This window comes from Beta vulgaris, chromosome 9 (assembly GCF_026745355.1).
Source record: "Beta vulgaris subsp. vulgaris cultivar EL10 chromosome 9, EL10.2, whole genome shotgun sequence".
NCBI lineage: Eukaryota > Viridiplantae > Streptophyta > Magnoliopsida > Caryophyllales > Amaranthaceae > Beta > Beta vulgaris.
The window spans coordinates 1,916,325-1,931,361 of record NC_079210.1 but is presented as its reverse complement, the minus strand read 5'-3'; the positions used below and the strand labels follow the sequence as shown (position 1 = coordinate 1,931,361).

The 15,037-nt window shown below is 34.2% G+C and overlaps 2 protein-coding genes across 3 annotated transcripts; both read left to right on the top strand.

Moving 5' to 3' along the window:
- Positions 1–1,099: 1,099 nt before the first annotated feature.
- Positions 1,100–7,093, top strand: LOC104902614 (uncharacterized). Of its 2 annotated transcripts, XM_010690448.4 has the most exons (9): positions 1,104–1,437; positions 3,064–3,230; positions 3,486–3,590; positions 3,726–3,782; positions 5,020–5,100; positions 5,578–5,612; positions 5,786–5,875; positions 6,298–6,457; positions 6,532–7,093. In XM_010690448.4, exons 1-9 carry the CDS (start codon positions 1,275–1,277, stop codon positions 6,631–6,633), a joined length of 960 nt encoding a protein of 319 aa, XP_010688750.1. In that variant the 5' UTR covers positions 1,104–1,274; the 3' UTR covers positions 6,634–7,093. The 2 variants fall into 2 exon arrangements, with proteins under 2 accessions (XP_048492531.1, XP_010688750.1); XM_048636574.2 differs by lacking the exon at positions 5,786–5,875 and having other exon boundaries at positions 1,100–1,437.
- Positions 7,094–10,137: 3,044 nt separating this feature from the next.
- On the top strand, positions 10,138–12,546 carry LOC104902613 (vacuolar protein sorting-associated protein 28 homolog 1). Its single transcript, XM_010690447.4, has 2 exons — positions 10,138–10,327; positions 11,547–12,546. Exon 2 carries the CDS (start codon positions 11,692–11,694, stop codon positions 12,319–12,321), a length of 630 nt encoding a protein of 209 aa, XP_010688749.1. The 5' UTR covers positions 10,138–10,327; positions 11,547–11,691; the 3' UTR covers positions 12,322–12,546.
- Positions 12,547–15,037: the final 2,491 nt, after the last annotated feature.

Genomic DNA, 15,037 nt, shown 5'->3' with positions numbered 1-15,037 from the left:
ATTGCTTTGACTAGGTATATTTGTGACCTAAACTTATTTATACATTGCTGATACTAGACCTAATAAGTAACATAACTAAACCAACCCACCCACCCCCCCCCCCCCCCCAACCAAAAAAAAAAAAAAAACTTAAAACAACACAAAATTGATCAAACTCATGAAATATCTTATATGACTTGATATGACTTTTTTAAAATTGTTTTCAGTTGTAGTTTAAGTTCGAGTGTAAAAGAGCATCAACGAGTTTGAACAGGTGGAAAAGCTCAAACAAAAAATTTAAAAGCTCGTTTGAACCCGAGCAATACTAGCACACTTATAATTCTTGTTCGATACGTCTTGTTTGTAACCCTACTCATAAACCCCTATTGCTCGATACATCTTGTTTGGAACCCTACTCATAAACCCCTATTTAGGGAGTAGGACTCCCAAAATGACAAATTTTTGTCTATAATTTAGAAATTAAAGTATTTTTTTGCGAGATTCGCCAAAATCTTGTTTATATATGAGAATAAATAACATTCACTTTTTAAATATAGTTTCTCCTTGAACAAACAATAAAAATGCTAATTATTTATGTTTTTAAACAATATTAGTTATTTCTTATACAACATTCTTTTCTTTTTTTTGGCTCTTTATTGATCAACATTTCCTACGCTTTTCAATAATTATACCCTAAAATAATGACTTGCATATTAAGAATACTTGTATAAATGTATGATGAAAGCATTATTTGTATGGAGAAAACATTTCTTGAAAAGAAAATGGTACAACTAATTAAAAACATAACAGTATTGAATTTACCTTTTCATAGCTTTATTTTAGGTTTAGTAAAAGATGAATTAGCCTACTGAGTTCGAAACCTCGCACAAATTAACCCGTTTCGAGTTAGCGGACTAAACACTCTAAAAATAAGAGGAAAAGTAAGAGAAATCTCTACGCTCAAAGTACCCCTTGTAAAAATTAGACTCCTAACCTCAAGATTGGAAGACACAATATCAACCACTCGGCCAAACTTAACTTATTACCTTTTTCATAGCATATTCTACAATTTTTTAGCCTATTCTAAGATTATTTACTGTATTTCTACCAATATGAACGTTTCTTGTTCGTCCCACAAACTTAAACTAATGATTATTCGTCTACTCACTACCACCAATCTAACAGATAAAAATCTATCCAGCAAAAAAGCAAGTCCAACACAAGCACCTGAGGCAAAAATATTCCGCCATTAATTGACATTTACAAGATATACAGATAAACAAGATAAGAGAAAAATGGAGACTTTATCAAGATTATATATCAGCAGTTTTTTATTTGGTAAAACTGCAATTGCAAATCATTCCATGTTTTTCTCCAAATCTTCTTCACTTCATCACCCACCTGTTTTTACACCACTCAGAAATTCCACTGTTTCAGTCCTCAAATCCCCTTCTCAAGGTACTTTCTAGTTTCTACCAATATTTAGTTCTTAATTCACTTGTTCTAATTTCCTGCAACTTTAATGTCATGATGTTTTTGCATATTAACGATTATGGGTTCATAAATTTCATTCATAAAGGTGACATATTTTTTTTATTTTTTTACAAAATTTATGAACTTTTGTGTTATAGGTGATTTGGGTTATATACTAAATCAGTAATGAGTTCTTTTATGATTTGATTTGGGGTAATGTAGGTGATTTGGGTTTAGGGGAACTTTATTTTTTGAAGTGTAAGGTTTTTTTTAAGCTTAAATTATGATTGCATTGCTTATATGTATGTGGATTTCTAAGTTTTATCTTTTCCTGTTGTGTTAACTCTAGCTTGAAATCAGTAAGGGTGCACTTTTTTTCACCTGAATTCCACTTATTTAACTTATCTGAACCTATTGGCCTTAATCTGCACTTATCTGAACTTATTGACCCTAATTTTAACTTATCTGAACTTATTGTAGTTGAACTGGTGTAGTCCCTATTGATGCTGAACTTATCTTATCTGAATGTACTTTGCCTAATATAAGCGAATTTAAGGCGCGGAGAATAGAGCTTTCAGCCATTAGCTTGCTATTGATGGACCTTGGAAATGATTCTTGTGTAACCCTTTGCCCGATAAGAACTGTCTTCGAGTTTCATAGTTTCGTGTGCAGGCATAACCTTTAAAAACGTTATAAAGAATTACTGATCGATCAAATTTGGACTAGTAGAAGCTTTCATTTATTGGTGATCTAGGTAAAATGTGGTAAAAAGCTTTCTATGTTTGAAGATACAGCTTAACCCTGGAGTTTTGCTCTTGTGGCTTTCATAATCCATTTGTCCCAACTAAATATCACCTCTTCAAAAAAATGATTATATATGACTGAACCCTTCAGGAAATATAATGCTATGGAGATGTCAATTGAAAGAATATGGGTACACTGGTTATCTACTATGCTATGGAAATGTCAAGCACAAATAACAAATTCTTATGTGCTCAATAGTCGATGTTGTGTTTGGTACTATATGGGTTCTATAAAATAATCATAGGTGTAAGCTGAATGAGTTATGCATAAATTCAGGTTACAGAGACATTAGAACCGTGGTTGCTGAACAAAATTTTCAGCCAATATAGCACTTCGGCATGCAAATAAGCAAAAGCTTTCACTTTCTTAGCTTGTGATTCCAACTAGGAATTCAGCTAAAATTTCCATAGTGTTTGTACAAATAGAATTTGCCAAAGGGTGAATTTAATTGGCATTGCATAGACTTGACTTTGTTTCCTATCCTCCTTGCTTGATGTGTTTAGGATTCCAAAACGACTTTGTTTTCTATCCTTCACATAGTTTTGAACGATACTTAACAAAAAAAATTTGCCTTGAGCTGATGGTTACTTTTTCTAAGGATGACCTTATTTGTGTAGTATGCTTAGTCTTTTAGTTGGTCAAATACAGTGAAAATTTCACGTAATCTTATGAAGCCGTCCTGAATAAGCTATCTGCCCTCATACATTGATTTTGTTGACTCAATGTGCTCACCCCTCAAAGATTAACTGAATAAGGCTGCTCTATTATTTATCATGCTTAATTTCTTTCTGTTATCTTGATCGCCAGCGAGTGAACGGGTTGAAGAAGATGTTTTGCGAGAATTTATTCGGGATAGACAGTTGAATGGAGATCTTATTACGAAATATTCTGATATGTTTTTCCAGAGAGGGGTAAAGGGAGTCATTGATGATGAACCTGCAAATGTAGATTATAGTTTCCAACCAAGTGAGGAGGTATCATACACTTCTTGATTCTCCATTTGTGCCTTCTAAATTGTGGTGAAGTGAAATCATCTTTAACTTTAAATAAGATATCCATACCAAATTTTATCTGAACTTTCCCTGGTATGGTGATATGTTGTAATTTTTTTACTAGATAGCAGCAACTTTGTTATACTTTCTATTTCTTGTAAGTGATATCTGCATGTTTCTGTTTTACCATATCAATCCTTGCATGTTTCAGTTTTCTTATGTTGCAAATATTGTCAGGCCTCAGCTGCTGAGTCTGATGAAGGCTTTCTGAAATTGACAACAACACAAGAATGGTTGATGGGTGAAACTTCAGCCCCAACCAATAGGAAGCCAACCAATGAGGTCTGGTTTAATACATCTCACAAGCTTTGTCCAACTTTACCTGTTTTCCTCAACTTTCTTTACTTGTAGGCTTTTTATACAGTTTCACTTCTTGACGGCAAACGGTGGACTTACTGATTCAACATCTGATATTAGGAAGCAAAGGATGATAGAGAAAGGAGGAGGAGGCTCAACTTTCTTATATATGAAGCTGTAAGCTCAAATTTCCTTTGTATTTATTTCAGAAATAAGGTCTTGAGAAGCTAGTTTCTAGATTCTAGTGACACTTTATGCTTTCTGCTGTCTTTTAGATTTTTGGTTGGCTTTTGCTTGAGAGTGATTATAATGAAACAACTTCCAAATAAGATGGTTGTTTGTGCTATGAATCATGCTTCACTTTCAATGAGGGTGCTTAACAGTTCATACTAGTGATGGTTCTATTGTCTATTTCTCTCAAACTTTTCTAAGAGAAAGTTCCTCGAAATAGTACCAACTTGAAGCCATCTTCGTTTGACGACATGTTTTACTAGCATTTAAGAAAGGATGAATTCTTAAGTAACTACCTATATATATGTGTAACTAGTGACTAAACCTTATTTTTGTATAGAAATATGTCAACCCTTATAATCTTAGCAGAAAAGGACTTTGAACACATTCAAAGTAGGTTGAAATGGTGAAAGGCAATTTTGGTGCATTGCAAGAAAAACTCTTAAGTATATCATTATAGACATAACAATGGAAGTGATGAAGAGCCAAGAGATATAGTGTACAATTTCGTTATTATCATTGACATAAGGTTAAATCATTTTCCTATAGCTTCTTGCATAGTTCATTTGGAGATTACTACAAGAAACTAAATTACACATACAGGAACTAGATATGTTATGTATGCCGTGGTACTTGTGCCTCTAAGCCTCTAACACCTAGCTGACCTAGCTAACACATATATGCATTTTGTTGAAGAAGGCTAAGTTGAAATCTGTGTCAGTAGGTGGTATAAAGTTAGTGTTATCCTGAGGTTTTATTAAATTTCCATATTAAAAAGGAGTTGAAATATTACAAAATAATCAAAGTTTCTCTTAATGCTAGTTCCTTTAGAGGGAATCCTCGTACTTTTTGTGTTAATAGAAAAAGAGTTTTTATGTTGTGCAACTTGTGTCATGTACTGAAGTTCAACATTAAGCTGTACTTTGGGTTAGTGTTGAGCTCAACCTATAAATGGCATCATCATTAAAAAATATTCCCTAGTTGGTACTGTGCTTGAATTGTATTTAGCACTCTACCTGCTAATTAGCATGCTGCTAACAATATATTGTCTGAAAAAGCTGAAGCATTGATGAAGCCATTTTTTTTCTTTCTAATTTTCTTTTCTCTCTAATTATTCATCTCCAAGTTTTGCTAGTCAATTAATAAAGAATGATCCTGATGTTAGTATGATTTGCTTCTCCAGCTTAAAAGGGAATTGCTGTTCATGACAGTGGGGGTAGGAGCCGCCTGTACGGGATATTGCTTTTTTGTCTTGTCAATCCAGGTAAAATATAAAAGGAAGGCAAATGAATGTATATTTACAATACTCATTTATGCAGCTAGCAACTTTTTATCTATGAACCCCGAAAGATCATATAACTAACTTCATTGTTTTCGCTTATCTGCAAACAGTATATAACTATATATTGCATATCTAAATTAAATATTTTGAGTAGAGCTAAGAACCATACACTGTGTTCATCAGTGCATGATTGCATTCAATTGATCACTTCTGAGATTTAATTAATCTGTTCAAAATAACAAGTACTGTTACTTTAGGAAATGAGTTTGAAGCACATGGAGAAGTGTTATATTCTGCCTTGATCGAAAAATCTTCAAACAACAAAGCCCCTAAAATTTTAACCTAAAACTCACTTACCATTCTTCTTACTGAATTATGTTCCCTAAAGTTAGCAGGTAAATAATCTTCGACCTGGAATATTTTTTTTAGCTCATGTGTTTTCTGCTGTATGTTGCTTAGGCAGCAGTGAGTTATGCGTCTGGTGTTGGATTCAGGTTAGTTTGAGAAATTTTCTTTGCTCCATATTTTCTATTTGTTGGGTATCAACTTGTACCTCATTGACTCACTCTTTTAGTAACTCTGGTGAACTTGAAAATTGTGAAGGTTTGATTTAATTGGAGTCTAAGCTATTCAACTAGATTTTATTAATTATAATTCTCTGTTGCAGTTGCTTGTATCTGCAACTGTTGTACCGGCATGTGGATAACATATCTAAGGAATCAGTTCCACAGATATTTCGGCAACAGAAAATAAAGAAGTATATCCTCAAACTTCTAAAAGAAATAGAGTAATTACTTTTCCATTACAGTTTGATGTTCCCGTTTGGAATGTCTCGGTATAAAGCCAATATTTTGACCGTAATATCTCATCAAAATATTATGAAAACGTAGTCATTTGGGATGTCGTTAGTTTTGTGTTAATGTTATATAAACTATATCGACTTTTCATGAATTTCACCTTTTTAAAGATGTTAATGGTCAAAGGTCAAAGATGTGCTTTGGAAATTGTGGAAACGCAAATGGGAACATCAAAAACTGAAATGGAGGGAGTACTATAATTTTATTTTCTACCATTCTGATTTTGGTTTTTTAGCCCCTATACTAAATTTTACGGAAAAAAAAATGATTACTACCATCCTAATAATTAAGAAGGCTAACGTTCTGCTGTCCTACTGACCAGAATTGGAATACGAAGTGAGGATTTGAGAGACTCACTAGAAAAAACAGTCAAGGGTAGCGGAATTGCTCTTGCATCTCCAAGACTTGTAATTCCAGCCGCCATATATGGATTATGGGTCGTGCTTCACCAAAATTTTGCTAGTGATATCTTTGATTTTCAGGTAATCATGAAGTATCTGAAGGTACTTTGGCATTTTAGTATTTGGTCTTAACTGACCTTCTGATTCATTGTTAGATTGTGCCTGCAATGTTGGGATTATTTGCATACAAAGCTGCTGCACTCGTTCAAGTTTATAGAGATAACGAAGACCTGGAACTCATCTTTCCAGATTCTTAGGAAAGCTTTGATCTAGAACATTGAACATATAACTTTTATGAGTTCTGAAACTTAGCTAATACCACGGCATTGGTACTGAAACTGGAAAAGTCGGTGCTGGAGCTTGGAGTGCATTTCGTAGTCAGTTATCCCACCAAAGCTCAATTCCAAGCCTTACGGATGGATATGACTTGGTCTGATCGTTAGGTTGAGGTATCGTATGAGGCGTATGTAGTACAGAAATCCATCTTCATTGCCTTTTTCTTTCTTTCCGAGAATGTAAGGAAACGTCGAGACTAGGATTGTCTTCTGTCAAGGCAAAAGAGTGCTATTAAGAAGCTTATTGTCACAAAAGGGAAACGTGCATCATCAATTCATGTTCTTGTTGATGTCATGCCTAAATATTTGTTTTACTTTGTATAATTTTCCTGAATTGAAATCAGTATCAATTTTATATGTATTTGAATCAGTTTTATGGTTATTTTTGTCATATTGGTTTGGAATAATTGATATTCATCATTTCCAGAAAAAAAAAAATTGGTGGTTATTCCTCGGTGGTGTGTTGATATATAAGATTGAGTTTGGATCTTTTAGAGTTTTACTGAAACTCTACAAGGCAGAGTTGTATCGGAACCATACATTTTAAAAATCAAGGGCTCATATTGGTGGGAAGGGAAATTAGGGGTGGATTTTGATGAGAAAAAATATGGGGATTTTAAAAAGAGAATATATAAGCTATTGATTTTTTATTCAATGGTTGATGTTGCTCATACTCTACTTTGTAGAGTTATTTTTTAACTCTAGAGGATCCAAACACGATAAGATTAGGGTTTGATTGATTTTATTTCGTTTTGACGTCATTCTTAATCTGTTTTGTATCATTTTACCATGATTTAATGTCATTTTCGTATTCGTTTTTTTTATTTCCATGTACTTTTCTTGGTTTTAGATTTGTGTCATTTTTATCTGGTTTTTGTACCATTATTGGTGTAAATTGTATCATGTTTTGTGGTGTTTCTTTAGCTTTTTGAGTGTATTGCCATTTCTTTGTTCATCATATCATTTCTTCACCTCTGTATCATTAGAATTGTAGTCTATGTCATTATTGATACAGTCTATGTTATTTAGTGTAGTCTTTGTGTTTTTCCAAATGTGATGAATGGAGAAAGATAGAGACAAAAAAGAAAAAGGTGTTGTCTGCATTTTAAAGTTTTCGAGTGTTAAAAGAATTGGATTTCTCAATCATGTTGCCTATGGAACCCTCCAGCCGTAAGATAGGTCTCTTATTTCATTATTGGTAGTTTTGATATTATTTCTGGCTCTTGGTGGATCATTCTTTTTTCATGTTTTAGGATTAATTGATGGGAGTAATCCCACCTTTACCCGGTCTTCTCATAATAGTCCAACCTTTCAGTAATTTAGAAATAATCCCACCTAAGATCTATGTCTTCTCAAATTGGGCCATTTCAACCGGTAACCTTATTGACCGGTAAAAAATTACATGTTGACTCTTATTTCTTTTTCAAAAGCAATTATCAATTCAATAAATAAAAATTTAACCCTCCAAGTCTCCAACCCACCCCCAAAAGCCACCTCCCTAAACCACCCAACAAATCAGCAACACCTTTCTCTTTCCTTCTCTAACCTCTCCCTCCCTTTATCTCTTCCTCCTCCTCACCACCCGTCTGTAATCACCAACACCCCTACCACCCACATGCGAGCACGGAGCACCCCCTCCCCTCCCTACCCCCTTTGTCAGCACTTCCATCCTGTCGCTTGCGAACATACTGTCCCCTCCCCACCTCCCTGTGAACAACCCTACGCCCTCTAGCTGAGAGCTTGTGACCCTCCCCCTCTCCCTTCTCGTGTCTTTCTTCCCCTCTTCTTTGTGGCTTCATTAGTAAAAGCCAAAAAGCTACTTCAGTTGCAATTCATCGTCCATAGCACCAAGTTGATTCATAATTGAAAAACAAAACCCCAAATCCTCTCTATCCGCGAGTCTCCTTATCTTTCTCGCATCTCCCCTGCACATGCCTGATGACCCAATTTTGTCGCCATTTCCTTCGTCGCTAGGGATTGTCTACTCTCATCGGCGCTGCTGACGCACCCTACTCCTCTCTTATGCTTGGTCATTTCTCTTTCCTCTCTCTAGTGTTGGGTGGGTGCCATCATTGTTGTCACTAATCTCTATCGCTTCTTCTTGCTGATGCCACACCTCCCATCTTGAAATTTTGAATTGGGGTGGCAGGACAGATTGTGCGGAGGTTTCATGGTGGTTGGTAGTAGTGCGGTTGTGTAGTGGTGATGTGGGGTGATGGTGTGGCAGGGGATGGGTTATGGAGAGGAAGAGGGAGGGGAGGGCTACTTGTGGTAGGGGCAGCACGGTGGTGGTTGGAGGGTAGGGAAGGCTTTCGGTGGGTGGAGGGTGCGTGATAGTTGAAGGGGGGGAGGGTAGTGCTTTAGTTTTTTTTTTAGCTAATTAAATTAGTTCTCAAGTACATAATTAGGATATAAAATAATTAAATTAGATTTTAATTATATGATTAGAGTATCAAACATGCATTTACAGGTCACCAACAGATAATGACCTATTTTTGGCAGATATGCCCAAACGGTCGGCTTATTCTCAGATTATGAAAAATTAGAACCATTTTCAGAAGACCGCGTAAAGGTGGGATTATTTCTATCAATTAATCCCATGTTCTATCATTTAGTCATTCACCGTGATATGGACCCTTGAATTTTTCATATTCCTTGATTATATTGCATATTCTCGTTAAATATTAGAAAAATTGATATGAATAATCCAACTTTCACCTTTCTTCTAGAAATAATCTCAACTTTGAATTATTTTAGAATAATCGCGACTTTAAGGAGTATGTTTTCACTATAATATGAACTATTAATTTTCAATATATTATAGACCTAAAATGGATTAATGTAGGCACGAAAATACAAAAGTCAACGTCGGAAACCGGCATAAGTTAGTTGTCAACAGCGAAATGGTAAAAGTAAGGTAGTTTGGGACAAAAAAAAATTTCTAAGGTAAAGTTAAAAGTAGTTTGGGACAAAAAATCCTTAAAAAAATTGCTGAGAGATCTTATAGAATTGTAGGCTAAATTTAAAAAGTTTACATGCTAACCAAATGAATTACTTACAAATATACATAAAAAAAATCGATAAACCAGATCTAAAAAGATACAAAAAGAAAGGATATGAATTGTTCAATATAAAAAAAAAATGAACAAAAGAATATGTATGTGTATAATAATTTTTTTGATGCGTCTTAACTTAACCTATAATAACTTTTTTAAGCACTTCAGATTATGCTTTTTTTTATATGAAATAATAATCGAACTCGTTTACAAGTTTATCAAGCAACATTTAGCCTAATTTGACTCAACTCGTTAAATTCTCGAGCGAGCCGAGATCCAAACCAAGCTACCACGAGCTGAGCTTTGATTGAGCGGAGCACGAGATCTATCTCATTATCACCTGTCCAATAGTCTTGCTCACATTTACATGAGGCAAATACACTTGAATAGTTTCAAGTTTTCAACAGTCAAATTTCAATGATACGACTATTTAACTGCTAAGGCACAAGTTGTATTTCCTAAAACATTGTAAAAGTTAGCAACTTTGATTAAACATAGAATCCATATAAACGATTTAGCATCTCAAATTCATCGTCTTCACCTCACCGATTGGATCCAAGGTATCTTTTTCATTGATGCCTTGATGATTTTGTTGAATTTTGATTGTTAGTGAATTTTAATTGTTAAGTAAAATTAGGTTTTCTCGGATGTTTTGTACATTCGAGATTCGTTGAAAATGAAATTCTGGTGTTGGTTTCTAAAATTGAGCTTCGTTGATGAAGTTCTGGATTAGTTTTTTGAGATTGAGCTTCGTTGATGAAGTTCTGGATTAGTTTTTTGAGATTGAGCTTCGTTGATGAAGTTCTGGATTAGTTATTTGAGATTGAGCTTCGAAATGTTACTTTTTGATGCTGATTTTCTTGTGGAATTTAAGTTTTCAAAAAGTTTCGATTAGTAAAAATTAATTTTGATCATTGAAATAGTTTATATCAGTTTGATTTAGTAATTGTATCGAAGAGAAACATTAATATAGAAGTAAAAATCAATTCTAATCACTTTCAATCAGCAACAAATTGTTTTATTAAGTAAAAATTGGTAAAGATAATTTTCGTGTTAATAAACAAAAACAAGATCATATAAACTTGGTTGGATACTTTTGTGCCTTGTTGAGTATTTTGACTTACTTTCATCTCATTGTATGCATTTTTGCGTTATTTACACGAATATTAGTCTTAGATGTTGCTTTCTATGTTGAGATAACTATGCTGTGACAATTTTGGATTGTCTTTTGGTTGAATACAATTACAAGGTTATCCGAACAATAACATGGAATTAAGATTCGAGAATCGAATTCCAATGTTTTCCAAACAAATACCATATTGGAATTCAATTCCCATGTTTGTCAAATGAGTTTGAGGAATCGGAATTTGAATTCAAATACATGATTTCAATTTCTAGGATTGAAATACTAGAATTAAAATGAAATCCGGGTTCGCAAATGTCACTTTAATTTTATTGCGTTTAGGCATGAATTGGGTGTTTATTTTGTGCTTTTATTACTATTTTTCGGTTATTATTTCTGGGTTTTCTTCCTTTCATAAACTGGGTTTTCTCACTGCAGGAAGTTAAAAAAAAAACCCGATTAGTTAATTTTGCCAAAGATGTGATTTTTTAGCTTTTCTGTTGGTGGTTAGTTCTTCCCTGATGTCATAAATATTTGTGTTGTTTGATTGTTGATTGATTATGATCTGTGTTTTTTTTTTTAGTTTATGGGCTCATCGAAGTGTAGACTGACAATGTTATATGTCCTACTTTGTTTTTTTTTATTATGTTTTTCAGTTGTTGGCAAGTATTCTCTGTGCGTGTCCAATTCCTTCTCCAAATTTTAGCTTACAGATTGTCAATTTCAAAAACCCTAACCCTGAAAAAAAAACCAAAAAATTCAAGATTGAAAGTGCCATAAAACCTACATAGCATACCCAAGATGGAAGTGAAATTGTGGAATGATAAGCATGAAAGAGAAATGTATGACAACTTTGCCGAGCTTTTCGCCATTATTAAGGCCACTGAGAAGCTTGAAAAGGCTTACATTAGGGACATTATCTCCCCTTCAGACTATGAAACTGAATGCTTTAAATTGATTGCCCATTTCAAAACCCTTTCATCTTCATTGAAGGACACAGTCCCCAGCATTGAGAAATTTGTTGATGTGTATAAGATGGACTGCTCAGCTGCTTTGAATAGGCTTGTGACTTCTGGGGTGCCTGCTACAGTAGAGCATAGGGCAGCTTCTGCTGCTTCTTCCACCACTTCAGCTGCCACAGTGGCCGAATGTGTTCAGAACTTCATCACGTCGATGGACTCGTTGAAATTGAATATGGTCGCAGTTGATCAGGTGTATCCCCTGTTGTCAGACCTCTCAACGTCGTTGAATAAGCTTAGTATATTGCCACCTGATTTTGAGGGGAAGACCAAAATGAAAGAGTGGCTTGGACGGTTGTCTAAGATGGGTGCTGCTGATGAACTGACTGAGCAACAAGCAAGGCAGCTTCACTTTGATCTTGAGTCTTCGTACAATTCTTTCATGGCTGCTTTACCTAGTGCTGGAAATTGATTCATTTAGATGAGCAGTGAGCTTGTAAATAATTATCTATACTATGTGGTGTTCTTTGTATAATCGAGTCGATACATGTTGCTGTTTTTTTGCTGAAGTGTGAAGGATGATATTGTTTCCTTCAAAGTTGGATGGATTTATGAAGCTAGAGATGTAGGAGAACTTTTGTACCATTGAATTGACAAAAATATGTTAAAGAGCACACGTTGTTCCTTGTTTTGTTCATGTGAGAGTTGAAGCAATTCAACCATCAATGGAAATTTATCTTGTTAGCACCGCAGTAATTAATCGAGCGATATTTTTTTATCTCGAACCTTACACGGGGTCTCGAGATACCTTGAGATGATTCTCAGGTGGTTGCTACCCTTTACATTGTCTTAAAACGCCTTGCACGACAAGTATTATATATCTCCCTTTCCATCCCGAAACAGCTCTTAGAGCCTCCGATTTGCCAACATATGTTTATTCCAAGTCATGGCTATACTTTTAAATGGTCTCTTAGGTCCTAGATCGCATCCAATGAGGCATGTTGCTTGAATCTTTTGAATTGTTGCTTGGAATGTTCCCTGTAACCCCATTTACTGCATCTGTAAGAGTGAATCTGAATCTATCAAGCATCTATCTTTAAGATGCAGTTATACAGGGGAAATATGACAGAGCTTGTTGCATAAATTACATATGAATAGACCACCAACAGGTTTTGCAGTTGAACTGCAGCTAGCAACTGAATTATGTAGGAGGAAGACTGTTATATGTTGGGTATGGATCCTTTTTCGTGAAACAGTGTAATCTAGAAACAAAGGAACAACAAAATTTTGGAGGGCAGCTTCTTATTGTCTAAGAAAGTACTTTCCCGTCTCAGTTTATAGTCCTTGTTTTTCATTTTGCACGGAAATTGAGAAACTTTTCATTTGCTTTAAATATTTATAGTACTTGGATTGGAAAGATAAATATTTGAATTGGAAAGACAACTTTCCATGTCAAAATGATTTGACAAATATTAATTATGGACCATGTAGCTAAAACTTTCTATGTAAAAATGAGCATAAAACAAGAATATATTTGTTTGAGCTCTCACATATATAGTTGTACAATTCTTATGAATATAATCAATAAGATACAATTTTGTTAAACTATAAAGGTTCCATCAAAACTTCTGTGTGTGCTCCAAATTTCTATCATGTTATCAAAGCCAGAACGTGATAACACCAACATTAGAGTAGTAAGAAGAAGATAGAAAATGCAAATTATCAAGTTAAAGGTTGAAGCAAGATATAAGAAGTTGAGGTAAGTGTAAAATTTAAAATATTTGGAAGAATTTAAATTAAAGGTTAACATAAAAGCTTGAGGAGAAATTAAATATTAAAAAGTATGTGAAAAAAAGATTAAAAAGAATTGAGAAGCAGTTAATGAGTGACATGAGCACGAATAAAAAAATGATGGGGGTTGATGACATGAGTATCTACAAGAAAAGAAAAAAGAATGAAAAGTTTTAGTAAAAGAATGTTGAAGAAAAATATTTGAAAATAAGAAAATTATATTAAATGTTGATGAAAAAAAGATTGAAAAAGAAAGTGTTCGAAGGATGCTAATGACCTTAGCAGACTATGTGGTGACAAGAACATCAACGGTTTGAAAATATTCACAGAGAGAATTTTGGAGTTTGCTAATGATATGAGCATTTGCAGTGATGGGTGGTGACATGAGCACCACAACAGAAGAAAAATTTGAAGGAAAAAAAATTGGACGAATGCTGGTGACAGGAGTATCAGTAAGCTAGTTGATAACATGAGTATCAAAGAGAACATAATAAAAATTGAGAATATGGAGGTTGGTAACATGAGTACAAATCTAAATTCAAACAAAAACAGATGATGAAGATGAAAAGCAAGAAAGTTTTTAGAGAAAATTATGAAGAAGTTAAGATTAGGGGGAGCAAGTTGGTAACAAGGGTAACAACACAAAAAGTTGAAGATCTACCGGATGTGGAAAAAAAAAAAAGCAAAGTTGAGGATAGTTGGTGACATGGGCACTAATAAAAGCAATTTCAGTACATGGCCGAGTCGATGACAAGTGCATCAACAGATTTAAGATTAAAGTACAGATTTTTCAAAATTGAGTGGGAGTAACCATATGCTATATATTGTTCAAAATTAACAGAATTGTTCAAAATCAACAAAAAAAATCAACCCAAATGTTGTTCAAAATCAATATCATTACAACTCCATAATCAATTGTTCAACATTAACTGTAATGAGTTTGGAATTTTACTTTTTTAACTTCCTATATGGGCAAGCTTTTTAACTGTAAAATGAGTTAGAATTTTTAGATTGTTTCCATATAACTGGGTTAAAATCAAGTCGGAATTTTCAACCTAACCCAACCCATTTAATTTAACGAATTGGGTCAGGTCAACCAATTTAAGTAAACAGGTTGAAAATTTCGACCCAACCCATTATTAATAGGTTGGGTTCAAATCGGGTTGGGTAATATTTTGCCAGCTCTACTCGTGGTTGTGAAAGTTTATATCCCTTTAAACTATGCTTAATTTGCAGGTAGCAAGAGATCCAACTAAGAATGTATTACCCCCATTTTGGACGTTGTAATCAAAACGGGGATAATCATTTCCCCATCCTTCCCTCCTCACATAATCTCCTTCATCACCACCTATTCAACTTCATTCCTTGTAGATTGACAAATATTACCTCATTAGTAA

What these genes read in the sequence shown, in the direction of transcription:
- LOC104902614 (XM_010690448.4), top strand. Translation starts at nt 1,275, where the DNA reads ATGGAGACTTTATCAAGATTATATATCAGCAGTTTTTTATTTGGTAAA. An exon ending in CGGCAACAGAAAATAAAGAA is followed by an intron (nt 5,876 to 6,297) that starts GTATATCCTCAA and finishes CCTACTGACCAG; the next exon opens with AATTGGAATACGAAGTGAGG. An exon ending in GTGATATCTTTGATTTTCAG is followed by an intron (nt 6,458 to 6,531) that starts GTAATCATGAAG and finishes ATTCATTGTTAG; the next exon opens with ATTGTGCCTGCAATGTTGGG.
- LOC104902613 (XM_010690447.4), top strand. Translation starts at nt 11,692, where the DNA reads ATGGAAGTGAAATTGTGGAATGATAAGCATGAAAGAGAAATGTATGAC.